Here is a 25,808-nt window from a genome sequence, read left to right on the forward strand (position 1 = left end):
AGAATTGATATGCTTATGTGAAAGAGCTCGAAATTTTGTACAGGTTGTGGCGGCGGTGATAAGAAACATTGATAGGATAATATGTATTTGCATCGACTATTGTAATATATATTGTCACTCAGGGAATGATGTGCTATCCACGATTTTTCGGATTTTTTTGTATTATTTCATTTAAATATAATTTTTATTTATCAAATTATTCACTCATACAATAAATAATTACTTTTAGAATTAAAAATATTTTTTTCTAACAACATTCTCAACAATGCATCATACACATAATTTATAAACAATATCTGTCTTAAACCAATTTAATAGAGGGTAGTGTTGGATTCTAGAAACTTAAGAATTTGATGATAAAGCTCCTTACGTATTCTTCACTATCAGTGATTTATTATATGAATATCAATTTAAAAGAATAAAAATAAAAATTTAAGAGAATATAAATAGAAATTTAAGAAAATAATTTACTCAAATCATTAAGTAATTCACGACTATTATACACTAATACTTTGAGTTTGGATTACAAAAAAAAATATTCGGGTATGAGAAAACTATTAAAATAGTTTTATTGAAAAAATCATGTAATATTAAAATAAATTTAGTAATAGTACAATTAAATATGTAAAATAAAATAATATGTCAAATTAAATAATAAATATATCATTAACCTATAAATTAGAAGTTAAAAAGCTTATATTAATTATTCTATAGATACATGGCAAATGCTAAAGTGATGATGTGTCAATCATATGAAGAGAGTTGGCCAACTTTCATATATATGATTTAAAAATCTGTCAAATATGAGAGAATTAACTTATGACGCATTTAGTTAAACTATTTTTACTCTTAAGATAATGCTTCTTTGGACTATATAAGTGAAAGAAACATGGGCCTATAGCCTATTATTTTAAAATAAACTCAAGCGCTTTAATTAATTATGCTAGGTCGAAATATAAAATATGGTTCATATTGTGAGAGAGTGAGTGAGAGAGTTATGGCTTTGCAAAGAAGATTAGAAACATATTGTGAATTAAATTAAAAACAGATTAAAAAAAATTAGGGCAACTAAGCTCTCATATTCTTCTCACACGTCTTTTTGCCATCCATTTCTGGAATCACCATTTCTAGAATCACCAATATACACACAAGTATTTATATACGCACGTCTTGAGTTCTTCTCGGGGAATAAATAGATGGATAATTTTGCTCTTTCATGCCCAATGTAAGAAAGAAACATGAAAAACCTCAATGATTAAATTAAAGTCTTTTAAAATGAAAGAACTCAAACTTAAAAATGAACAAAAATTAAAAACCTTATTATAAATATTGACAGCACAATAAACTTGTTGGAACTGTATCTTGTAAGCTAACTTGTTTAAAGTTTCTTACAAGTGTTTGAAAATTGGTAAAAATATAAAAATATTGATTTATAATGTTAACTTTCACATGCCTTTATATTTGAAATATGCATAAAACATAGATCCAGTAAAACCTAGCGCTTGGCCCATTACGTTTACCTGCATTACATCCATGTAAAATATGTATCATGTGAAGACTCAATAAGAAAGAAAAATTGTCGAGAATAGTTTATTATATACTCACCCAATCAAAGGGAAGTCCAGCAAATATAAGCCAACCTAGTGCAATGGTAAATAGATCCTGCCATGCATATCATTTACGGTTATCAATAATATGACATTGCGATTTGAGTATTGTGCAATAACACTATATTCATACAGAGATAAGTGTCGTTTATGTAATTGAACCAAATATCCAAGGTTGTACCGAGAAAACATAAACAGTACAAGCTTAGATGTACCTTCAGATTACCACATATTGAATGTGTTAGTGCTGAATTAAGGGTTGTGTTGAGGAACACAGAGTAATTTATCATGAAAGCCAACATACATGAAAGACATATCACCACCTGCATATATATTTCACATCAATTATTCATCATTTTAAGTTGTGTGTATTGCAAGAAATTTTATTTAGTTTATAGATACTATGTTTAAACGTCCATGAAATGTTTTATAACTTGTAACTTTAACACCTATCCTACCCTATTTTTATACCTTGTAGTTGTACATATAAATCATTGATGATTTGCAAGTACAATTTCTAGAATGTGATGTTGTGATGGCCCCTTCATCGAATTCTATATCGGTATAGTTTTGCATATCGATGAATCTCATTGTTGTGTTACCTTGAAAGAACAAAATTCTGGGGGAGCCATGAAACTCCTTTCTTTCATTTCTTCAAGACAACTTAAATCCCTTTCTAAGTCAAGTACTGGATTATCTTATTCGACTTATAAAATTTCCTCAATGTAGCTCAGACATTATAATAAAACATATACAACTCCCATATAATCCTAGATATTATAATTCTAACTAAATCTTCCAAGTGAACTAATGTACATCAGAATGTTGATTGACAATTAGTTAGATTAGATTTGTATAAGAGTTGAAGATATTCGATGCGAATTGTATAATGATCCTATTAAAAGGTTAACAAACAAAGTAGTAAATGTTACCTGAAAGCCAATAGAGTAGAGATGTGGAAATGATAACATGGCTTCTAGTTCACCTTTTAAAGATGTCCATAACAACAAAAATGGGATGCAAATTATTCCTGTTATGTGAGAGATGAGATCAGTTTAAACATATTACAAGATTTTTCTCTAATAATTCTGTAAATGATTTTTTCACCGTTACACCACATTAGTCCAAAGATGTTGAGGCCACTAGATTTCCCTAAGAATATGAAAAAACAAAAATTAATGAAGAATGCAATTAAAGTAGAACTTCATGACTAGACTAAGATGTGAGAAATATTACCAATACGTGAAATCAAAGCAAGGTAAGTTGCGGTACATATATTTGCTGTGAATACAAGTCCATACCCATAACTATCAAACGATAAGTCTCTTATTCCAGCGATTATAGCACCTAATATAATTATTCCCACGCTGAAAAAAATACTTGTATAAACAATATATGTAACTAGAATTATACGTATCTAAAATTAGTAGGATCGTTATAAAAGTTAAAATGTGTTAACTTTATAGACATACAAAGCTTAAAAAAATCTATTTCTAGATCAAACTTTTTCAATTAAAATGTGTCGTGCTTGTCAGCTTCCTTACACAATTAAAGTACATCTTTGGTTAGTCGCCTGATTTACAAAATAAAATTATGGTTCTAGAGTAACGAGCTAAAATAATAAGTTTTTTTCGTTGAAATAATGTGTAAAGTCAAATACATAATCTTTAGTTAAATATTAATATTACTAGAAATTGTAATCGATTATATACTTTTACAATTATAGATAGTATAGCTATAATTAATCCCGTTACTATTATATATTATTAATTTGTTAAAAAAAATTACTAAACTAAATATTGAGAGAAAATGGATAAAATTCAAATATTATCGATAAAAATTTACATTTATATGTTACCCTGCTTATTTAGGCGGGCTTTATGAAGTTTATTATAAATAATAAATGAATTGTTAAGTTGATTTACCAGCATATCAAACATAATAGCAATTCTAATATTATTGGAAAAGTCTATAATACCTGAAGATGATTAAAACAGAATGCTTTTGACCAGAAATGAAATATTCCATAATCATCGTAAACAATATAGTAGTTCGTCGTAGCGTTGTGTACATTGGAACATTGATATTACGTACGGACTCCATTGTTACTAGCTGTAGTTATATTAAGAAAAAGCAGGAAAAAATGTTATCTATGAGATTAATTGAAAAACAAGAAGGTACATCAAAAAAAAAAAAAAATCAATGCTTACCATATAAAATAGATATGTGAATGCTAGAGGGATCGTCTGAAACAATCTTTTTGTCGAAACAAGAGTAAACAAATTTTTGTTGTGCTCGCTCTTTGATTTATCATTATTGAAGGATATGATCTTAAAATATCTCATCACATATAAAATTAAACAAGCAGAAAGCATCTGCAACACAAAGGAAATAGTATGAAAAGGAAGCGGTACAAGTTTTTTAGCGGGTAAAACAAGATAAATTATAACATAATAGCTAAAACAGTAATAGAAAACACTGCAAATTTAAAATGCTGATTATAACGTTTTGATAACACTTTTGTGATTAGTAAATCAAACTCATTGTTAGTTGTTATAGATGTACAAAATTGAGCAACAAAAGTAAGTTAATTACCTGAAGTAGAGTAATGACATTTGCACTTGGAAATCTGTACGAAGAAAGTGCTGCTTTATTGAACATTACTAATAAAACTGCAAGTAATTGGATTTTGGACTCATTATATATACAATAAATATAAGTATGTGAAATAAAAGATTTCAAGAATTACTAGAAGAATAAAAAATAAAATAAGATTAAGATATATACCAGCAGATGCCATGTAAGAGATGGCGGCGAAGACTCCCGTAAAGGACATGGCTGACGAAGAAGGTCTCTCTTTTTTCGTTTCTTCTCCAATTGAAATGTCTTTCGTCGAAGGATCAACAACAATCGCAACCTTATATTTCTCTGGTGACATATTTTCACTCAAGTACTACAACTTTTTTTGTTATCTCTAGATATTATAAAATTTGTAAGATAAATATATATATATATTACAAATTATATAGAAATACATTTTGGGTATCTTGAAAAAGGATATATGCATATGTAATCGAATGGAAACATCAAAAAGATGTATCTAGAAACTTTTGATTTGCCATTCCACAATTTGACAATAAGGAAATATATATATATATTTGAACTTTTTGTTTCTATTATATAATTCTTATATAAGAATATGTGTATATATATATAATAACTTATTTAAGAAATTTCTTTCTGTAAATAAAGAACTGTATCTTAAAACAAAATAAATAATTAAGAAAAAAGCTAAGTAATACATGGTTTTAATTTGGTATTATTTAAAACAAGATTTAATTTATAAAAAAAAATTAAGAAGATATCTTTAGGTAGTAAATACAGATTTTAGTTAGAGAAAAGATTTTTTTTTAACATCCATTGTTTTGCCTTAATACACTAGTTTGTATTTTTAATAAACTAGTTTGTATTTTTAATTAGTTATATCAAACATTTTTGATTAAACATTCGTAATACATTTATTGTAACAATTTTAATTAGTTTTATTATCTTACTATATATTTTATATGCTTTTATCAATATTATAATAATTTTAATTCATTTACGATTTTTAATTTCATATATAATATTTTTGTTTGTATAATTTATTTTTTACCTATGTCAAATCTAGTCGATAAACTTGACACATATCGATCACGTTAGTTAGTAATTTTGAAAAACTAAGTTCTATATAATAATGTATTGAGGACGTGTTGATAGGGATAGTCATAGAACTACAGTAGTAGGTCTAATTACTTAGACATTTTGGCTTTAAAGAATGTATTTCCTAATCGATGCCGAAGAGAAGAACTGGCAGAATTACAAGTTTAGTTTTATTACATGTTTGCTTCTTGTTTGGTACGTTAAGAAAGCTAAAGTTTATTTGAATTTTGGTGTTTTATTCACTACCATCTTCTTTGTTTAAACTTTAAACTAGAGATTTTAATTTCCCTCCGTTATTTTTTTAAATCTCTTTTTGTAAATACACTGTTTGGTAAAAGAGTTTCAAAGATACAGAGGCGAACAAAAACGCCGGCATCGAGGGGCCATAAATCTCTCTCAGGCACGTTCATTATTCACGTGGTATCTAATTACACGTGCTTGACAGTGAGTCATAGTACAGAAGAACACTAACCACACACAAGCAGAGAACATCTCTCTCTTCATGCCAACAATCTCCATGGTTGGCTTGAATAATGAAGGATACGATATTAAAATATCTCATAACATGCAAAATTAGACAAGGAGAAAGCAACTTAATAGGAAAGAGATGGGCCACGAGCCATATAATATTGTGATGGGCTTAAAGTAGATTTAGCTTTGTGAGATTAAGATTAATGTACCCTAAATCCTATATATATATATATGTAGCCACAAAGATAAATAACACAATAACACAGAATTTTCAGTATCTAAACTTAAATTCTGACATGGTATCAGAGCTTTAGGTTTTTTAGGTTTACAAGTTTTAAGGTTTTTGTTTTGATTCCACTAATATGAAAAAAAAAAAAATTGTTTTTAGTTTTTAAGTTTTGTTAGTCGTTAGGGTTTGTTGTTGGGTTTTGTTCTTGTTAATCTTTGGGAGTTTATTTCGGGTTTCCCTTTTGATGTTTAAGATTTGTTTTTTTTTTTCGAGTCTTTGTTTCAAGTTTGTAAGATTTCCTTTGGTGAGAGAAAGAGTGTTGTTAAGATTAGGGTTTTGATTATTATTATTATTTTTATTTTTTTTGGAAGAGTGGTGTTTAGATCTGCTTTACGGCGGTTGATCTAGGTGTTTTAGGGTTTTTTGGTTTAGTATGAGTCAGTTCGTTTTTGTCTTGTGTCGGGTCTCAGATTCGGGTTGTTGTTGGTGGTTTCTTCAGATCTGTTGCTTTGTTTGGTTTTAAGAGCTGTTTGGGAAGACAGCCGGTCGTTGTCGAGCTCAACTGGTTGTTGCGCTCAGATGTTCGAGTTCGTGGTTGGTTGGGGCTTCGCAACCAGATTGCTTCTCCGTTTGGTTCGTTTGAGAGTACCTGAGAGGACTCTATTTCTGGTGTTTCCACAACTCGTCGTGAGTTGTCCGGTTTTTTGGTGTTAGAAAGTTTCGACTCTGAAACAGCAAGTCGATGTTGAAGAAAGGCGTTGATTTCAACAAGAGTCTGTATTTTGTATCAGGAGTTTGTGGCGTGCTATCGAAACAAGTAGCTAACGAGGCACGTTGTTGCAGTAGTCGTGGGAGGCCATCGGTCGTGTGGTCAACATTTCGACTATTGCGTGGTTAGTCATCGACGAAGCAGTGGAATGCGCTTCAAAGAAGACATCATATGGGTTGTCATATGAGGTTAGTTTGTTTCCCTCAGCAAGTTGGGTGTTTTTGATATACACACTCCAACTTGAGGGAGGGTAATATGGTACGGTCATCAGAGCAGCGAAATGCGCTCAGACCGTTGTTCAAGTTATCAGAGCTGCGGAATGCGCTCAAGTCATTGTTTAGGTTACGGAGCTGCTGAAGGTGCTTTGACCATTGTTTAGGTCACAGAGCTGCTGAAGGCGCTCAGACCATTGTTGAGGTCACAGAGCCGCTGAACGCGCTCAGGCCATTGTTTTATCAGAGCTGTGGAATGCGCTCAAGAGGTTGTTAAGGTCATCAGAGCTGCAGAATGCGCTCAGGCCATTGTTTAGGTCAAGGAGCTACTGAAGGCACTCAGACCATTGTTGAATTCATCAAAGCTGCGGAATGCGCTTAGACGTGTGTGAAGATCAAAGAGCTGCGGAAAGCGCTCAAGTTTCACATAATTTTTTGTTTTCCTCCGCAAGTTGGGTGTTCTTGATAGACACACTCCAACTTGAGGGTGGGGGTGGGGGGAGGTAATATGGTAGACGAGGTCAATCTTGGAGCTGCTGAAGGCGCTCAGGATGTTGTGAAGATCAAAGAGTTGCGAAAAGCGCTCAAGTCGTTGTTGAGGATCAAAGCAGAAGGCGCTTCAAGTTCTGATTTTTTTTTGTTTTCTGGCAAGTTGGGTGTTCTTGATAGATACACTCCAACTTGAGGAAGGGGGGGGGGATGATAGGAAAGAGATGTGCCATGGGCCATATAATATTGTGATGGGCTTAAACTAGGTTTAGCTTTATGAGATTAGGATTAATGTACCCTAAATCCTATATATATATATATATATATGTGTGTAGCCACAAAGATGAATAATACAATAACACAAAATTTCCAGTATCTAAACCTAAATTCTGACACAACTGTAACACACAAAAAAAATGTATGAAAAGTTGTACAAGTTCTTTAACGCATAAAATCGACGGAAAATGATAATACAATACGTAAGGAAAGTCCTGCTTTATTAAACATGACTAATAGTAGGTATGACCAAAAACTATTGGTAACTGTATTTTGGACCGTAACCGTATTAAACGATTAGTAACCGTTAACCGTGAAAATAGATTAGTTACTACCCTAACCGTTAATTAACCGTAATCGAATCAAAATTATTGGTTTAACCGCGTAGTTTTTTTGTCATAGTAAAATTATAGTTAATTAAAATCTTTAAAAAAAAAATCATAACTGTGTATAATTCAAAACAAAATATGGTAGACGAGGTCAATCTTGGAGCTGCTGAAGGCGCTCAGGATGTTGTGAAGATCAAAGAGTTGCGAAAAGCGCTCAACTCGTTGTTGAGGATCAAAGCAGAAGGCGCTTCAAATTCTTTTTTTTTTTTTTTTCTGGCAAGTTGGGTGTTGTTGATAGATACACTCCAACTTGAGGGGGCGGGAGGGGGGGGGGATAATAGGAAAGAGATGGGCCATGGGCCATATAATATTGTGATGGGCTTAAACTAGGTTTAGCTTTATGAGATTAGGATTAATGTACCCTAAATCCTATATATATATATATATATATATATATATATATATATATATATATATATGTAGCCACAAAGATGAATAACACAATAACACAAAATTTCTAGTATCTAAACCTAAATTCTGACACAACTGTAACACACAAAAAAAATGTATGAAAAGTTGTACAAGTTCTTTAACGGATAAAATCGACGGAAAATGATAATACAATACTTAAGGAAAGTCCTGCTTTATTAAACATGACTAATAGTAGGTATGACCAAAAACTATCGGTAACCGTATTTTGGACCGTAACCGTATTAAACGATTAGTAACCGTTAACCGTGAAAATAGATTAGTTACTACCCTAACCGTTAATTAACCGTAATCGTATCAAAATTGTTGGTTTTACCGTGTAGTTTTTTTGTCATATTAAAATTATAGTTAAAACCTTTTAAAAAAATCGTAACTGTGTATAATTCAAAACAAAATATCGAATTTTTGGATAAAATAATATAATTTTTTTGGTTACTTGACTTTTCTAATTACATAATTATTTCTTTAAAAATAATACATTAAATCGTTTAATGTGCCCACTATTAGATTTATTCATTCTGCTACTCTCTTTCCATAAACTAAATCAATAAGTAGTTTATATAATTATTATTTATACTCTTACTAGATAAGGCCCGCCTAAATAGGCGGGTGTAAGATGGAAATGTAATTTTTATTGATAATATTTAAATTTTGAATAGTAAAATAATAATCGATACATTGTTCTTGATATATAATTTTGAATAGTAAAATAGTAGTCTTATGCATTTTATTTTGTTATACCCATTCAATCTTATTGATGATATTTGAAGTATAAATAGTAACCTACACACTTTTTCTTTATTATAATTTAGTATTTAGAAGAAAAAATAAATTTTTATCTTATACATTCAATTTTGTAATACAATTTAACTATCTATTTCATAAAAAACTCGATTTTAATTCTACACACTTCATCTTACTTGATAATGATTTCATGTCAAAATAGTATATATATATGAGATCAAATCTATATCTTAGTTAATATTAAAAATTATTAACAATTAACAAAACATAATTCATAATAATAAAACATTTGTTAATACCATATATATTAAAAATTTGACCAATAACATATATAATTTTTTTTTTTTTGTTAATTTTCCTTTTGGTTAAGAAAAATAAAATGTAATATTTTTTAGATATAGACATATGAATTAGTATATGTTAATAATGATTTATTTTTTAGTTTTCTATTTCTTTAAGAAGAAAAAAGTTAATTGATTTCTTTTTAAGTGTTTCTATTTCTTTAAGAAGAAAAAAGTTAATTATTTTCTTACACATGTCAACATCTGATCGATAGATTTGACACGTGGCATAATCCTATGAATTAGTAACTTTGAAAACCATATTTTATATAATAAGATAGTTGTTTCTTAATGCTCACAACATTATTTCTTTATTATTTTTTTTGTTTGGATAACTCAATTATTATAATAATGATCATTAATTTAATTATTCGTTGGTTTATTTGAAAAAAACAAATAGCTGATTTAATATAAATATTTAAAACACATAATCATGTAAAATAAATATTATCTATAATATCATAATTTATTTATTTTATTATAAAGGTTAAGAAAATATAATGTTTTAACTTATATATTAACTCTATTATAGTTATCAAATAACTGTAAATGTATTTAACCGTAACTGTTTTAACTGCATATATAACGGTTAAGATTACGATTAAAGAAAATTATAACCGTAACCTGTGGTTAATAAACCGTAACCGGTGGTTAATAAACCGTAACCGTAATAACCGTAATCATAGTCATGCCTAACTAATAGAATTCCAAGTAACTGGATTTAGAACTTATAATCTATGCAACAAAATATCATCTATACATTAAAAGAGAGTTTTGATGCTTATCTCTCAAATCTATTGTTTTCATATTTTATTATTTTTCATTTTTAATTATTATAAAAGAAAACAAAAACTATTTGAATATCTTAATTAGGAGATTTATCTTGAAAAAAAATCGAAATGGTATAGAAAACAAAAATAATAATATAATTCTTGGTTTTCCTTAGTATTATTCAAAATATTGATAACGTACGTGTAAAAATTAATGAAATTGGAAATAGAGGACGTCTTGTACAATAGGGATAGTACGTGTCTAATGATCACCTAGACATTTTTGCGTAGATGAATTTATTTTTGTTTGTTCATTATATCCACTGACATATGATATAATACTACTTAACAAATTAAATGTTGGTTTTTACTCCTTTTAATATATGAGAGAAGAAACTAAGCAAAACCCTAATTCAGGAGAAACAGATAGCGCACCTGAGAAAAAAAGGTAAAGAGATGGCGCATCTGAAAAACCTTCCATGGGAGTTGATTGAAGAGATACTCTCTCGTGTCCCACCTAAATCTCTCGTTCGCTTCAGAACCGTATCGAAACAATGGAACGCTCTTTTCGACGACAAGACGTTCATCAACAACCACAAGATGACGTTTCGTTTTATCTTAGCAACCAAATCCAAGATTTATTCGGTAAGCATCGATCCCGTGATAGTGGTACGTGAGTTACCCTTAGGTATTCCAGGTTTAGAATCTTTGGAACTTAATAACTTGGTTGATTGCAATGAGTTGTTGGTATGTGTTAAGAACAATGGTGCGGTTGTTTGGAACCCTTGGTTGGGACAGAGTAGATGGATCCAGCCGAGTTTAAACCATTCTCCTATGGTATTCGACGGCATTGTATACGACAATAAGAAGTACAAGATGGTTGCTTTTTCTGGCTTGTGGAAAATCTATGACTTTTCCTCCGATGTGTGGATAGACCACAAGTCAAAATCTACTAATAGTAACACAAACGTGATTAATGTTCAAACTGCTGTATGCTTGAATGGAAATTTGTATTGGGTTTGTTTTCGTGAAAAGACTGATCCCTTGTGCTACCACATTCATAAATTCGGTTTCTCGAACAGCATATGGGTGAGATTTTGTAACCTACCTTTTGGGAGAAACCATGATGGGGATGCTCTTGTCCTTGGTGTCTTTAGAGGAGATCGGTTTTCGTTGCTAAAGCAATGCATGGTGACAAAGAAGATTGAGGTTTTTGTGACCGAGAACAAGATTAACCATGAGAATGGTGATGACGTGGTTTGGAAGAATTTCATGACTTTTTCAAGTCCTAACTTGCCTGATTTAGTAGAGACGGTAAAATTCTCTAATCCAAGTTACTTCATCGAAGGTAAAAGGCTTGTGGTGTGCTCTCGTGACAACACTGGTCACGCTTGGATCTATATACTGGGGGATAGTAAGTTGATCAGTAAAACTCGTATAGAGTGTGTGGTTGATCCTTGGCCTTTGCACTGTACCTTTGTTCCCAGTTTGGTACCGGTTCCTGCTCCATGCCGAAGAGAAGAACAAGCAGAATTACAAGTTTAGTTTTATTACATTTTTGCTTCTTGTTTGGTATGTTATAGAGAAAGCTGAACTCGATTTGAATTTTGGTGTTTCTATTCACTACCATTTTCTTTGCTTAAACTAGAGATTTTACTATTTTTCCCTTACAATAAATTCTTACAGATTTTTTTTTATTTTAATCAAACTAGATTGAATCTTAACTTTGACTCTCGGTTCCTTAACTTTGATCTGCAAGTAATACTCATTTGAAGAATTTGGTTAAGAAATCTCTATTTGATCTGCAAGTAATACGAAACTAAGCAACTTTAAAATCTCTATTTGCATCCCCACCGTTTGTTAACTGAGTTACAAAGATACTGTGCCATTGGACCAACAACAAAGGAAAAGAGTTACAAAACATGTGTATTACCTTATCGACTATTAATTTTTAATAATTTTGACTATCATGAAACATCTAAGCAAAACTATGCGGAACCTAAATGTGTGTTTGAGGTTTAACCCAACTCCAGGGTTTGATAAATACAAATATCGATCTGATGTTGTCTTAATTTACCATAAATCTTAAGACATTATGTGTAAACTACAAAGAGAGAGTCGTCTAACTTGTCCAAGACTAAAAGATTTAACTTTAACACTTTGATGTTTTGATTCTATTGACTAGCTTGTCCAGTTCTCCGTAGCTACATCGAAGTTTCCCTATTACAGAAGTCACATGGACACAATTGACAAGAACATAGGATACACTGTTTGGTACAAAGAGTTACAGAGATACAGATGCGAAAAAGAACACCGGTATCAAGGGCCACATCAATTAAAAGAACGCTTCGCATTGATTCCTTTCCGGGGGAATAAATAGATGGACCATTTCGTTCTCTTAGGCACGTTCATCATTCGTGTGGTTCGGGACCTCAGGTTGGCTGTCCAGTGGCATGTACTGTGCCATTATGGCTCTGATCTCTGAGTCCATGTATTGCTGTAAATCCATGAACATAGCAAGTTCATAACAATTTTCCCAAGTAATCGATACAATTCCAAGACGATATCGGGTTACATAAAACAATGTTTTAAGAGACATCTCAGGCAACCAAAACATAAAACATTAATCTTTTGCTTCTAACAGAAATAGCAGAAGGATGAATAAAAAGCTTACCCTCAATCTATATTTGTAAACGAGGTATGCACCAGCAGCTGCAAGTCCCAATGATAACATTATAAGCCAAACGGCCGCCCACGCTGATTTCACTTGTGAACCCGTCTTGCCTAAATTCCAGACAAAAGAACCAATTTCAGTTGATAAAGAGAGAGAGAACTTTTCTAAATTCAGAGGCTATTTGTATGCGCGAGTACTCTTTTCGTGTGTGACATACTCGTACATGCATATTTATAGAAATCTAGAAATCTTAAGATGATGAAAACTCACTGATGCAAGTGTCATGGTCTCTCATGTAGAGAAGGTCCCCGCTACAAGAGCACTCATAGCTTCCCCAGGTGTTCTTACAGCTACATTCCGGGCACTGACATGCTTTCTTCTCTTTGCACTCATTGATGTCTAGTGAAGGAAGTATGAAAAATCCTTAAGAAGATGTTTATGAAGTAAGACAAAAAAAATAGGGTAACCAAAGTTTTGACAGAGGTCTAACCTTCACATTTCTTAACACCGTCTCCTTTAAATCCTGGAGGACACTCGCATTTCACACTGTCCTTGTCCTGAAGGCATTACAAGTTCAGACAGAAGTATCTTACTAAACTGTGAGATTATACGCTTAAAAGTGAAGCAAGGCGCAGGAGAAACCACTAACCACACAAGCAGAGAACGCATGTCCATCTCTCTCTTCATGCCAACAACCTCCATTGTTGATTGTACATCTCCCTGGCCCGCTTGCTGCAATGCAACCACCATATACGTATGAAAATGTGAACGAGCGAAGCACAACAACAACAACAACGGCAAAGAACACAGTATCGAAGTCATCTAAGAGTATATTTTGCTATGAAAGTTCTTGTGATCAGCACGAAGATCGTATTTTGAATTTCACCAGAGACATGTGAAACAAAACATCCGTTTACGATTCACTGACAATAAATTATATTGTATCTTGCCATACTGTAAGACCACAACATATTACTTTGTAAGAAACTTGACTAATATTTTGCCATTCTTAATTGCTACTGTATAACATAAGTCGACATAATCATAAAAATTATTCAAAAGATGACCCGAGCACTTACGCTCACAGTGGCTGTAACCATCTCCTTTGAATCGCACACCATCAACTATAGGACACACGCATACTTTTCCACGAAACGTATCCTGCAAATTAATCAGATTAATAGATAATAGATATAATAGAAATTCTTCCCAGGAATATCAAAAGTACCTTGCAAGCAGTTATGTTGGCTGATTTATCTTGCCAACAACCGCCATTGTTATCTAAGCACTCGTTTGTCTCCATATCTGTCAAATGCAAGAGAAACTTGCAAATTCAAAACTTTCACAATAATTGTTTTAAGTGTAATACTAGTGTATAGTCTACAGTCCAGCCATTAATTTGATGACCGACCACTGGGTCTGGGTAAGGGTATGTAAAACATACCTGTGCTGAGGCATATAGCTGGTTCAGTTGACTCCTCAAAACCAGAGCATAGAGCCTTGAGTACTGCACTCTTCTCCAACTTGCCTGCAATGGAACGATTATAAAATAAGCTAAACTACATATATTGAAGTCTCAAGTTGAACACTGCGGAACAAACCTCGGTACTGTCTGTTGTTGACAACTAAGGTAGGCAATATGGTAACATCACCCCTTGTACCCTTGCCAACCTACATAATATAATATGTCAAACCCAAAACAGGTTACGTACAGAAGAGTCAAATTCAGATGTGGGAACAGTAATTTACTTGAGCATCTTGTTCTTCCTTTAAAACTGGATTGTCCAAGTCAGCATCAGGGTCTCCCATACACTTGTCAATTTTTCTGCTATCGATTCCTGTAGGGACATACATAGAAAATATGACCTCATTCTCCCAAAAATTGCTTTTCTTTCAACTATCGAGACCTGTAAGAAGAAACACTCACCAAGAGATTTGATTACAGACTCAGCACAATCTTTGTTGTATTTTTTCTCCTTCATTGGACATCTGATCTGGAAATCAGTAACATAATCCCACCAGACCCAAGGTTTGCCGGTTTCATTCGCCACCTTGTAAACACAAAGCTGTCTCAAATTTTCCACAACCACGTCTTTTCCATCGTATCCCGAGCTAAAGTCCTGCTCTGGATCAGGAGCACAGTACCTTCCTTTATTGATACACTGAGACTTACACTGTCGACTCAACGTGAAAGCATGAGGACAATACCAAGTAATATAATGAGGCCTAAACTGCGTAAAACCGCCTTTCTCAAGAATCTGCGCCGCTCCCTTAAAATCCTTCACAAACTCCATCAACATATCACACTTAACCCCACATTCATCATTACTATTAGTCCACAACTCATACTCAACACGGTCATCAGGATGTGGAACAGCCTCTCTCCAGTCAAGATTCAAGTTAACCATATCACCTCCACTAATAGCTTTCTTCAGCTTTTCACCAAAACCTTTAGTAACAAGAGCAGAAGGTATAGTAATATTCTCGATATACTTTGCAGAAGAAACATCTTCTTCAGGTGTATCCATTGTAATCAAAGGCTCATCAACATTATCAGCTACAAGAACAGCAGAAGCACCTGCTTTCTGTGCGTTCCATACCTTCAAAGCGAAGAAACAATCTACACAATAACAACCACAAGTATAAAAACCCTAAGGAATCGAATCTAACGAAATCGATTGAAGAAAAGATGAAAGTACCTCCACGATCAACTAAGAGGAAAGTAGGTAAAGCACCAGGCTGAGACTTGAACGAAATCGAGAAATCGCTAAATTCCTTACACGATTTCTGATTCTCTTTAGGATAAACCACCGTACCAGCCATACTTCCACCGTACTGAGGAATCCCGAAGTTACCAATTGCACTATCATGAGTTCCTTTTATACTCTCCGGCGAAGTCACCGACAAACTATTCTTCTCCACAACGAATCGAGCCTCGTTAAAAGGGGAAACCACAAGAGAGAGAAGAAGAAGCCATGGAAGATAACATAGAAGCTGCTTCATCTTCGAGATCTCCGCCTCAACAAACACCAAATTCAAACGGATCAACAATAAATTTAAGGAGCAAGTAGATGGAATCGGATCATTCAAAAGAGATGATTGATGATTGGATTTGAAATCTTCCTCTTTGTATGTGCTCGATGATTGTAGATTCGTAGTTGGAGTGTTTTCCCGAGAGAATCGAGAGATGGTTTGTTTAACGTCTTAGATTGGAGTGGAAGACTATAGACGACGCTTATTCAAAGTCAAACAGATATCGACGACGAAACTCATTATAAAATTCTATTGAGACAATGTAAAAACAAATAAATAAATATATAAAAAGGATTTGTGACAACAAATACATAAAGTATACTGTATAATGTAATTGTGTGTTTATAACTATTTTCTAAATCTCTATTATAATAGAAAAAAAATTAAGAGTAATTTGTTTTATGGATTTTTACTTTTATATATTGAGAATAAATATAAATTAAAGTCTTTTATTAAAAAAATATATTATATGCATTGTATATATTAATTAAATGGGTTATAAGTTATGTTACTTGTCAAGCTTTTCTTAGCATTTAGATTTGGGAATTTTTCACATGTCAAATCTTTTTTTATTTGAAGTAATTAGTGTAAATTCATTTAATTTGTCCATATATTTTGATTTAGAATAAAGTTTTCCTCCTAAAATATCAAATAAATAGAAAACTGAGGAGTGTTAGATTTAGTAAATCGTGCTATGTTTTATTTAATTTTCTTTTTATGGTATCTTGAATTGAAGTTTGTAATTGAAATTATTCTTATGATTATCTTACTAAAAGACACTTCTCACATCTATATAGACTTTATAGACAAAACTCAAACATGACTAGACTTAGAATTAATAAGTCTTAGAGCACGTTCAATGGAAGTCCCTTAGAGTAACCTTAATGATAGGCTCTTAATTTTGAATCTTAATGAATTGTTTTATTGAAAAAATTGTAACTAAGAACTTTTGTAATGGTTTGAAGCTCTTAGAGCTTCATTAATGGTAGTTTCTTAGGTTAGTTCTTAGAATTTTTTTTGATCATTAATTACTAAGAACATCTCATTTTGACTCTTATATAAGAGACATTTTGTCATTTGTCTCTTATATAAGAGTTAAAATGAGATGTTCTTATCCTAAGAACTAATCAAAGAGACAACCATAATGATGCTCTTAAACTTTCTTTTATCTTTTAGCTAAGAAACTCTTCTTAACTATTCACATACTCTTTTGATTATATTATGCCTAAGATTTATAGTAAGAGACTTGCAATAAGGATGGTCTTATAGAGTTCTTAATATAGTAGGTTCTTCCAGAAAACCCAAAATTAAATAGAAAATGCAAAAATAGATCTGGGCCGTTCCCTATCGAAGGGATACTTCATGGACCCATACGTGGCTAAATATTATTGGTCCATGAAGTTTTTCGATAAACGTAATCTTTTACAAGTGTTTAGTTTTTTTTGGGCATTCACGTGTTTGGTTTCTCTCTGCAGCGGCGACTTTTTACGGCGATTGTATCTCTCCGATATCGATCTGTCTCGATCATTAGCTCAAAGAGAACAAGACGGCAATTGTGTGGCGATCCGTCTCGATCAACGGCGATAGTGTGTCGATCCGTCTCAATCGACGGCGATAGTGTGTCGATTCGTCATTGATCCAAATCGGAGAGTTTAAGGTTCGAAATCGGAGAATTTATTGATACTCATCTCCAATCTCTTCTGAAGGTATGATTCATTTGATTTGAGTGTTTAGATCTTCATTATTTAGGGTTTAATAGAAATTGTTGAAATTAGGGTTTCGTGAATTGTGGTTTTATGATTGATAATTAGGGCTTTTATATGTAAACGAAATTAGGGTTTTGTGTTCACATAATCAGTCGTTATTACTTTTGATTTTTGCCTTTTAGATTGATATGAATTTGATTTGGTTTGTGTATGAATTGAAACATAAACACTCGTCTATTGCAATACGTGGATTTAATTATTTCAGTTGTGTTCTTGAATGAAATGAGTTTGGTTTTATGAAATGAGTTTGGACTTTAGTTATTACGACTAATGAGTTTGGTCTTTAAGAAATGAGTTTGTACTTTAGTTATTACTTTGTGTTTCTGCTTATGAGTTTGCTCTTTATGAAATCAGTTTGGACTTTAGTTATTACTTTGTGTTTCGGATAATGAGTTTGGACTTTATCAAATGAGTTTGGACTTTAGTTATTACTTTCTTTTCCGGCTAATAGTTTGGACTTTAGTTATTGCTTTGTGTTTCGGCTAATAAGTTTGGTCTTTATGATAGGTTGTATTATATACTTTAAGTGTTTTAGTTTTGATCATGAATGAAATGAGTTTTGAGTTTGTGTGTTATATAATTTAAGTGTTTCAGTTGTGTTCTATGCTTTAAGTTCTCTAACTTGTGGTTGGTCTTATCAAATGAGTTTTGAGTTGCAGGATCCTGAAGATTTGAGTGGTGCCGACATCACTTGTACAAGAAGACACCACAAGCAACAATTTGTATTGTGCGACAGATGCGGTTGACAAATACCTCCGGATTGGTGAAAACACTTTGATGTCTTGTATGATACATTCGGTTGAAGCAATCATATATTTGTTCGGGAAAGAGTATCTAAGAAGACCTACGCGACAAGATCTTAAACGACTACTGCGTATTGGAGAGCTCCGTGGATTTCTCGGGATGACAGGAAGCATCGATTGTATGCATTGGGAGTGAAAGAATTGCCCGACCGCTTGGAAAGAACAATATACACGTGGATCTGGAAAACCAACAATCGAACTACAGGCTGTTGCTTCCCAAAATCTTTGGATATGGCACATATGTTTTGGACCTCTAGGTACCTTAAATGATATCAATATACTTAATCTCTCACTAGTTTTTGATGATATAATATAAGGCCGAGCTCCAAAAGTGAAATACGTCATCAACGGAAACGACTAAATCATTTGGCTTACTAGCTCACATATGGTATTTATCCTAAATGACCTACATTATCCAATCTATTTCACTTCCTCAAGGTGACAAAGATTCTTTATTTGCTACAAATCAAGAAGTTTGTCGTAAAGATGTAGAGCGTGCTTTTGGAGTTTTGCAAGCTCGGTTTGCCATTGTCACAAATCCAACTCTTATTTGAGATAAAGAAAAGGTAGGAATGATCATGCGAGCATGTATAATACTTTACAATATGATAGTTGAGGATGAACGAGATGAGTATACTTATTTTGATGCATCCGAATTCACACAACCGGAATCAACCGCTTCTTCACAAGTGGATTTCAACTATTTTACAGATATGGCTTCAAATCTCGGTAATATTATGGCGTCTGGAGCCTGGTTCGTGCTCGGACTATGCATCAACAATTGAAAAATAATTTAATTGAGCATTTATGGCACAAATTTGGCGGGAATCAAGCTAACCACTAATCGTTATTTTGGTTTTCAATATTTATATCATGTATGTTTAATATTTAAGTATTTACATTAATAATTAAATTTTATGAAATAAAATATTTGTAATTTTTAATTTAATAATAATATTTTATTTTTTAAGAAACCCGCTTAAAGACCTACCATTGGACAAACAAAAAATTAAAGAACCAAAAAAATCTCTTAAACTTTTAAATTTCAAAATTATGATTAAAAAAATATGAAGAGCCCCTAATGGTCTCTTACCATTGGTGTTGCTCTGAGATTGCATGTTTATGTATCTATGTTTAGGATATGCAAAGTTGATTATGAACTTGCTTTTGGGATAATTGTCTTCTTTTTTTATGCATTAACAATTTTAAAATTTTTAGGATAACAACTCTATTCAAAGTCTTTTAACAAAAATACTCCATTCAAGCTCAATTGTTACTAAAATCCAAAACTTTCGCCAAAACTTATTTTCTCAATTGGTTATAATTTTCATTGGGTAGGTTTCAAAACAACATGTTTTGAAACTATATTTTTTTTTACTTTTTTTTAAAATTAGATATCTATATTCTAATCTTTAATCTCCTTTGACAACATTCTAATTATAAATTCACAGAAAAATTAACTAATGCTAAAATTTTCAATAACATATTTTATTATTAATAATTAAATTAATTGTTTTGTCACATGGAAAGAGGCAAAAAGAAAAGTATATATCATCACAATAAGATCTTCATTTCGATCCTCACATGCATTCCATGAATGTGTATTACATCAATTTACACCTTTTTTAAAAAACATTATTTCAGAACAGTATTAAAACAAATTTCGTGGATAATTCTAAAGTATTACATACTCTAGAATTAAATATATTTCCGTATTTAAAAAACTAAGAATATATTTTTAGAACAAAAACTTAAAAATAACAAAGTAAATCGATAGATTGATAAATATATCTTCTCTTTGCTCTTTTTCAATCTGTAACCAAAATATTAAAATTCCTCATGTATTTATTTCTGATATCAACTAATTGTTAAAAAATTTTTTTACTGGTTTTAAATTTAACCCGTGCAACACGTGGCTTGATAGCGTTATATAAAATATTTTGTTTGACTTGAATGGGTCATCTATAGTCTTCCCAGTCACACCCAAACCGCTCAACAAGAAAAACCAGATTTATTTTCTCTGGAAAACACTCTTCAAGTCTTTTACCTTCCGAGAATATATTTCAAATTCTATCATATCATCTTTGATCATTTTCCTTGTCCTTCGAATTTGTTCTTTGTTGTGGCGGAGTCTTGAAGATGAAGCAGCTTCTGTGTTACCTTCCATGGCTGCTTCTCCTCACTCTTCTGGTTTCCCCTTTAAACGACGCTCGATTCGTGGTGGAGAAGAACAGTTTGTCCGTGACGTCGCCGGAGAGTATAAAAGGAACTCATGATAGTGCAATTGGTAACTTCGGGATTCCTCAATACGGTGGAAGTATGGCTGGTACGGTGGTTTATCCGAAAGAGAATCAGAAATCGTGTAAGGAATTTAGCGATTTCTCGATTTCGTTCAAGTCTCAGCCTGGTGCTTTACCTACTTTCCTCTTAGTTGATCGTGGAGGTACTTCAATCTCTTACTCAATCGATTTGATTCGATTCGATTCGATTCCTTAGGGTTTATAAGTGTTGTTGTTGTTGTTGTTGTTGTTGTGTAGATTGTTTCTTCGCTTTGAAGGTATGGAACGCACAGAAAGCAGGTGCTTCTGCTGTTCTTGTAGCTGATAATGTTGATGAACCTTTGATTACAATGGATACACCTGAAGAAGATGTTTCTTCTGCAAAGTATATTGAGAATATTACTATACCTTCTGCTCTTGTTACTAAAGGTTTTGGTGAAAAGCTGAAGAAAGCTATTAGTGGAGGAGATATGGTTAACTTGAATCTTGACTGGAGAGAGGCTGTTCCGCATCCTGATGACCGTGTTGAGTATGAGTTGTGGACTAATAGTAATGATGAATGTGGGGTTAAGTGTGATATGTTGATGGAGTTTGTGAAAGATTTTAAGGGAGCGGCGCAGATTCTTGAGAAAGGCGGGTTTACGCAGTTTAGACCTCATTATATTACTTGGTATTGTCCTCATGCTTTCACGTTGAGTCGACAGTGTAAGTCTCAGTGTATCAATAAAGGAAGGTACTGTGCTCCTGATCCAGAGCAGGACTTTAGCTCGGGATACGATGGAAAAGATGTGGTCGTGGAAAACTTGAGACAGCTTTGTGTTTACAAGGTGGCGAATGAAACCGGCAAACCTTGGGTCTGGTGGGATTATGTTACTGATTTCCAGATCAGATGTCCCATGAAGGAGAAGAAATACAATAAGGAGTGTGCTGATTCCGTTATCAAATCTCTTGGTGAGTGTGTCTGTTATATGCAAATTAAAGAAAGACAATTTTGGGGAGAATGATGCATAGTTACTATGTCTTTACAGGAATTGATAGTAAAAAACTTGACAAGTGTATGGGAGACCCTGATGCTGACTTGGACAATCCAGTTCTTAAGGAAGAACAAGATGCTCAAGTAAATATTAGTCATTTTCATCTGTATTTTCCTCCGGCGTTTCATAGTTATAATCTTTGAATAATCCGTTCGTTTGTGATTGACATATTATATTATGTAGGTTGGCAAGGGTTCAAGGGGTGATGTTACCATATTGCCTACCTTGGTTGTCAACAACAGACAGTACCGAGGTTTGTCTTACATAGTTAACTTAAGACTTCAATACTTGTAGTTTACCTTTGTTAAATAAATGTTTCCTTGCAGGAAAGTTGGAGAAGAGTGCAGTACTCAAGGCTTTATGCTCTGGTTTTGAGGAGACCACTGAACCAGCGATATGCCTCAGCACAGGTATATATTGTTGGTCTTGCCTAATTGTGGGCATTTCGGAATTCACTCAAACTCGTCTGAATAAGCTTTACCTGTATACACATTGGAATACGTTTTGGTGTATCGGGTGAACTTGTGTTGTTAAGTATCCAAAATTTGGGTTTGAGTATCCAAAATTTGGGTCCTCACCAAAACCTGAAATAGCTGACCCATACCCGAGCAAGAATCATAAATCTAAATTTGGATATATTTGGGGTATTAACGATTGATGCCCACAGCTGCCTGTGCTCATACCTGAACCACCTTATCCTAGCTTATCAAATAAATGTTTGGAATGTATTGTAAACTTCTTTTACAATTTACAGATGTGGAGTCAAACGAGTGCTTAGATAACAATGGTGGTTGTTGGCAAGATAAATCAGCCAACATAACTGCTTGCAAGGTATAATGTGAAATTGCTTGGAATAAATTCTGTGCTATCTTTATTAAATCTGCTTAATCCGCAGGATACTTTTCGTGGAAGAGTATGCGAGTGTCCTACAGTTGATGGTGTGCAATTCAAAGGGGATGGTTACAGTCACTGTGAACGTAAGTGTTCATGTCATCTTTGATTAGCTCTTATAAATTTATCAGACTTGTATTATTCAGTAGCAATCTAAGTATGGAAAGATAATAGTTTAGATACTTATAGACCGACATTCTGATCTTCTTCTAGCAGCTCTCATATAACCCATTGTCAGTACATTGTAAAGAAAATTTTCGGTTTACCCTCTTAGATTTTTGAGAGCGCACATCTTCCTGGTGAAATTCAAGATATAATTGTTATTTCATGCTCACTAAAACTTTGAACACTTATATGCCATCATTTCCCATTAGAGATTGATAATTTTATGTTGTCTCTTTGCTGTGCTTTCGTTTGATGTCAAAATTCCATACTGAACTGGTGTTTGCATTGCAGCAAGCGGGCCAGGGAGATGCACAATCAACAATGGAGGTTGTTGGCATGAAGAGCGAGATGGACATGCGTTCTCTGCTTGTGTGGTTAGTGGTGTCTTCTGCGCTTAAGTGTATAATCTCACAGTTTAGTAAGATACTTCTGTCTCAACTTGTAATGCCTTCAGGACAAGGACAGTGTTAAGTGCGAGTGTCCTCCAGGATTTAAAGGAGATGGTACTAAGAAGTGTGAAGGTTAGACCCTCTGAAAAAACTTGAATTACAGTACTACTTTGTTCTAGTTCTAATCATCTTATAAGGATTTTCGTGCTTCCTGCACCAGACATTAATGAGTGCAAAGAGAAGAAAGCATGCCAGTGCCCAGAGTGTAGCTGCAAGAACACATGGGGAAGCTATGAGTGCTCTTGTAGCGGGGACCTTCTCTACATCAGAGATCATGACACTTGCATCAGTGAGTATTTTTTTTTGAATATGGAAGTCTAAAGTTTGATTATTCAAATAGTGTTTCTCCCACCTGTTTTCCAATTGTTATTGGTTCTATTTGTCGAAATCTAGGCAAGACGGGTGCACAAGTGAGATCAGCATGGGCGGCCGTTTGGCTTATAATGTTATCATTGGGACTTGCAGCTGCTGGTGCATACCTCGTTTACAAATATAGGCTAAGGGTAAGCTTTTTTAATCTCTTCTGCTCTTTTGTTTTCTGTTGTGTTAATAGCGAAGATTAATCTTGTATTTGCCATATCCGTTACTTGGGGAAAATTGTTTTAACATTCCTATGCCCCTGGTTTTACAGCAATACATGGACTCAGAGATCAGAGCCATAATGGCACAGTACATGCCATTGGACAGCCAACCCGAGATCCCGAACCACGTGAATGATGAACGCGCCTGAGAAAGCAAAACAGTCCATCTATTTATTCCCCGGGAAGGACCCAAGGTGACACGTTCTTTTAACTGATGTGGCCCTTAACGACGATGTTTTCTCGCCTCTGTATCTTTGTAACTCTTTTTTTTTTTTTTACCATTACAGTGTATTTGCATACAAAAGAGGTTCGAGTGACTTTGTGCTTTTTTTTCTCACTTGTGTCCATGGGACTTCTGTAATAGGAAAACTCTGATGTAAGTAGCTTCGGCTAACAAGACAAGAGAGAGTTACTTGTTTTAGAGTTCATGTTGTTAATTGTTTCCTTTTTTTTTTTTTGTCGACTAATTGTTTCCTTTTATCTTGGAAAAGTGTGATTCTCATTTCATTTATCCCTAAACAAAAGAAGGTCCGATTCTTTGTGTAAGTCATCTTCTTTTTAGTTATTAAAGTAAGAATTATATTTTTGACTTTTGAAAATGTACTTATACGTTTTATATTCCTAACTTTACAAGTTTAAATTAATATAATAAATTATGCAAAAACAAATTTCAAAAAACAATATATTGGATAAATATATTGCATATATATTTAGTTAATATTTATTGAATAATTTGGTATTAATATAATAAATTATGCAATACTATGTAACTAAATATATATTGATTAAATTTTTTACAAAGATTTTTGTTTTAATATTTATAAATTCTAGTTTCATAGATCGCGCATTTCGCTTATATCACAGTTTTTTTATTAATAGGCTATGTTTTTTAAAGTACTTTAATGTTGTAATCTTAGTCACTATTTATTTATAAGCATAAAACTATAATTTCTATGTTTTTGTCGCCTTTAAAAAATCAATATTAATACTAAAATTTAAACTACATTTAAGTTTGAATCTCTAAAGCTTGTGTTAATGGATAGCTTGGAAAGCTTATCTTTCCGGAGAACATTATTATTGTACAATCTATTAGCTCTTGATTCTTGAATTTAGTTAGTGCATCTCCTGATTATGTTCCACTTTCATTTTCTTCTAATTTTAGGAATCTGGATGCAAATCCAGGTTAAGTACATTTAGCTTAATAGAAAGATGATTTGACTCGGACTGATGAAAATGGTGCCAAGACCAAAACTCTACCACTCGGACGAGTCAGGTCAAAAACAACTCAAATTGACTATTGAACCATTTTTCTAATCTAGACCAGACACCAAAACTCTACCACAGCTCTCCGACATTGGTGGGCCTAATAAATTCCCACAAATATTTTTTTCTGTTTTCTTTTTCTATAAACGGTTGGAATTACATCTTTTGAACCCATATTTTTTTTTGTACTAAAATGATTAAACTCGAGCCAAAAAAATATCAATTTATTAGGCAATCACTACTTGTATAATGCAATTTATGGCGTGATTAGTTCCACAACTGCATATAGACTATCGAATACTTACACTTTTATGTTTTTAGGAATGTGAGTTTGGAGTTTGTTACCGAAAAACCAATCAAGTTCAAGCTTAAAGCCTTAAACCAATCAAACCATATCACTTTCTATTTTTAGGAATGTGGATGCAAATCAACATTAAATACA

At 32.9% G+C, this 25,808-nt stretch overlaps 5 protein-coding genes and 1 pseudogene across 8 annotated transcripts; 4 read left to right on the forward strand and 2 right to left on the reverse strand.

Moving 5' to 3' along the window:
• Positions 1-1,425: 1,425 nt before the first annotated feature.
• AT2G14695 (UDP-N-acetylglucosamine/UDP-glucose/GDP-mannose transporter) lies at positions 1,426-4,569 on the reverse strand. The gene is made up of 10 exons (NM_001335436.1): positions 4,395-4,569; positions 4,203-4,279; positions 3,818-3,982; positions 3,586-3,719; positions 2,844-2,974; positions 2,715-2,759; positions 2,540-2,637; positions 1,823-1,930; positions 1,606-1,662; positions 1,426-1,520 (listed from the first exon to the last, which is right to left on the reverse strand). The coding sequence occupies exons 1-10, from the start codon at positions 4,543-4,545 to the stop codon at positions 1,446-1,448; spliced, it is 1,041 nt and encodes a 346-aa protein (NP_001323619.1). The 5' UTR covers positions 4,546-4,569; the 3' UTR covers positions 1,426-1,445.
• AT2G14700 (uncharacterized protein) lies at positions 4,415-7,675 on the forward strand (the record flags this gene model as incomplete). Its single annotated transcript, NM_127034.1, has 4 exons — positions 4,415-4,557; positions 6,480-6,678; positions 6,856-6,966; positions 7,460-7,675. The coding sequence occupies 4 exons, from the start codon at positions 4,415-4,417 to the stop codon at positions 7,673-7,675; spliced, it is 669 nt and encodes a 222-aa protein (NP_179077.1).
• A 2,952-nt stretch (positions 7,676-10,627) lies between these two features.
• AT2G14710 (F-box family protein) lies at positions 10,628-12,099 on the forward strand. Its single transcript, NM_127035.2, has one exon. It carries the CDS (start codon positions 10,885-10,887, stop codon positions 11,971-11,973), a length of 1,089 nt encoding a protein of 362 aa, NP_179078.1. The 5' UTR covers positions 10,628-10,884; the 3' UTR covers positions 11,974-12,099.
• A 337-nt stretch (positions 12,100-12,436) lies between these two features.
• VSR4 (vacuolar sorting receptor 4) lies at positions 12,437-16,394 on the reverse strand. 2 transcript variants are annotated; one of them, NM_179623.2, is given in 13 exon segments: positions 12,437-12,925; positions 13,103-13,212; positions 13,373-13,501; positions 13,593-13,659; positions 13,752-13,834; positions 14,182-14,263; positions 14,331-14,407; positions 14,547-14,630; positions 14,704-14,773; positions 14,852-14,940; positions 15,030-15,722; positions 15,802-16,120; positions 16,131-16,343. In NM_179623.2, 12 exon segments carry the CDS (start codon positions 16,103-16,105, stop codon positions 12,827-12,829), a joined length of 1,887 nt encoding a protein of 628 aa, NP_849954.1. In that variant the 5' UTR covers positions 16,106-16,120; positions 16,131-16,343; the 3' UTR covers positions 12,437-12,826.
• Positions 16,395-17,497: 1,103 nt separating this feature from the next.
• Positions 17,498-19,258, forward strand: AT2G14730 (annotated as a pseudogene; the record flags this gene model as incomplete). Its single annotated transcript has 3 exons — positions 17,498-17,549; positions 18,638-18,823; positions 19,143-19,258.
• A 1,373-nt stretch (positions 19,259-20,631) lies between these two features.
• On the forward strand, positions 20,632-24,675 carry VSR3. 2 transcript variants are annotated; one of them, NM_179624.2, is made up of 13 exons: positions 20,632-21,147; positions 21,242-21,934; positions 22,012-22,100; positions 22,201-22,270; positions 22,344-22,427; positions 22,772-22,848; positions 22,913-22,994; positions 23,365-23,447; positions 23,528-23,594; positions 23,683-23,811; positions 23,916-24,025; positions 24,154-24,297; positions 24,391-24,675. In NM_179624.2, exons 1-12 carry the CDS (start codon positions 20,844-20,846, stop codon positions 24,250-24,252), a joined length of 1,887 nt encoding a protein of 628 aa, NP_849955.1. In that variant the 5' UTR covers positions 20,632-20,843; the 3' UTR covers positions 24,253-24,297; positions 24,391-24,675. The 2 variants fall into 2 exon arrangements, with proteins under 2 accessions (NP_849955.1, NP_179081.1); NM_127038.2 differs by having other exon boundaries at positions 24,154-24,675.
• Positions 24,676-25,808: the final 1,133 nt, after the last annotated feature.

Source organism: Arabidopsis thaliana, chromosome 2 (assembly GCF_000001735.4).
Source record: "Arabidopsis thaliana chromosome 2, partial sequence".
Taxonomy (NCBI): domain Eukaryota; kingdom Viridiplantae; phylum Streptophyta; class Magnoliopsida; order Brassicales; family Brassicaceae; genus Arabidopsis; species Arabidopsis thaliana.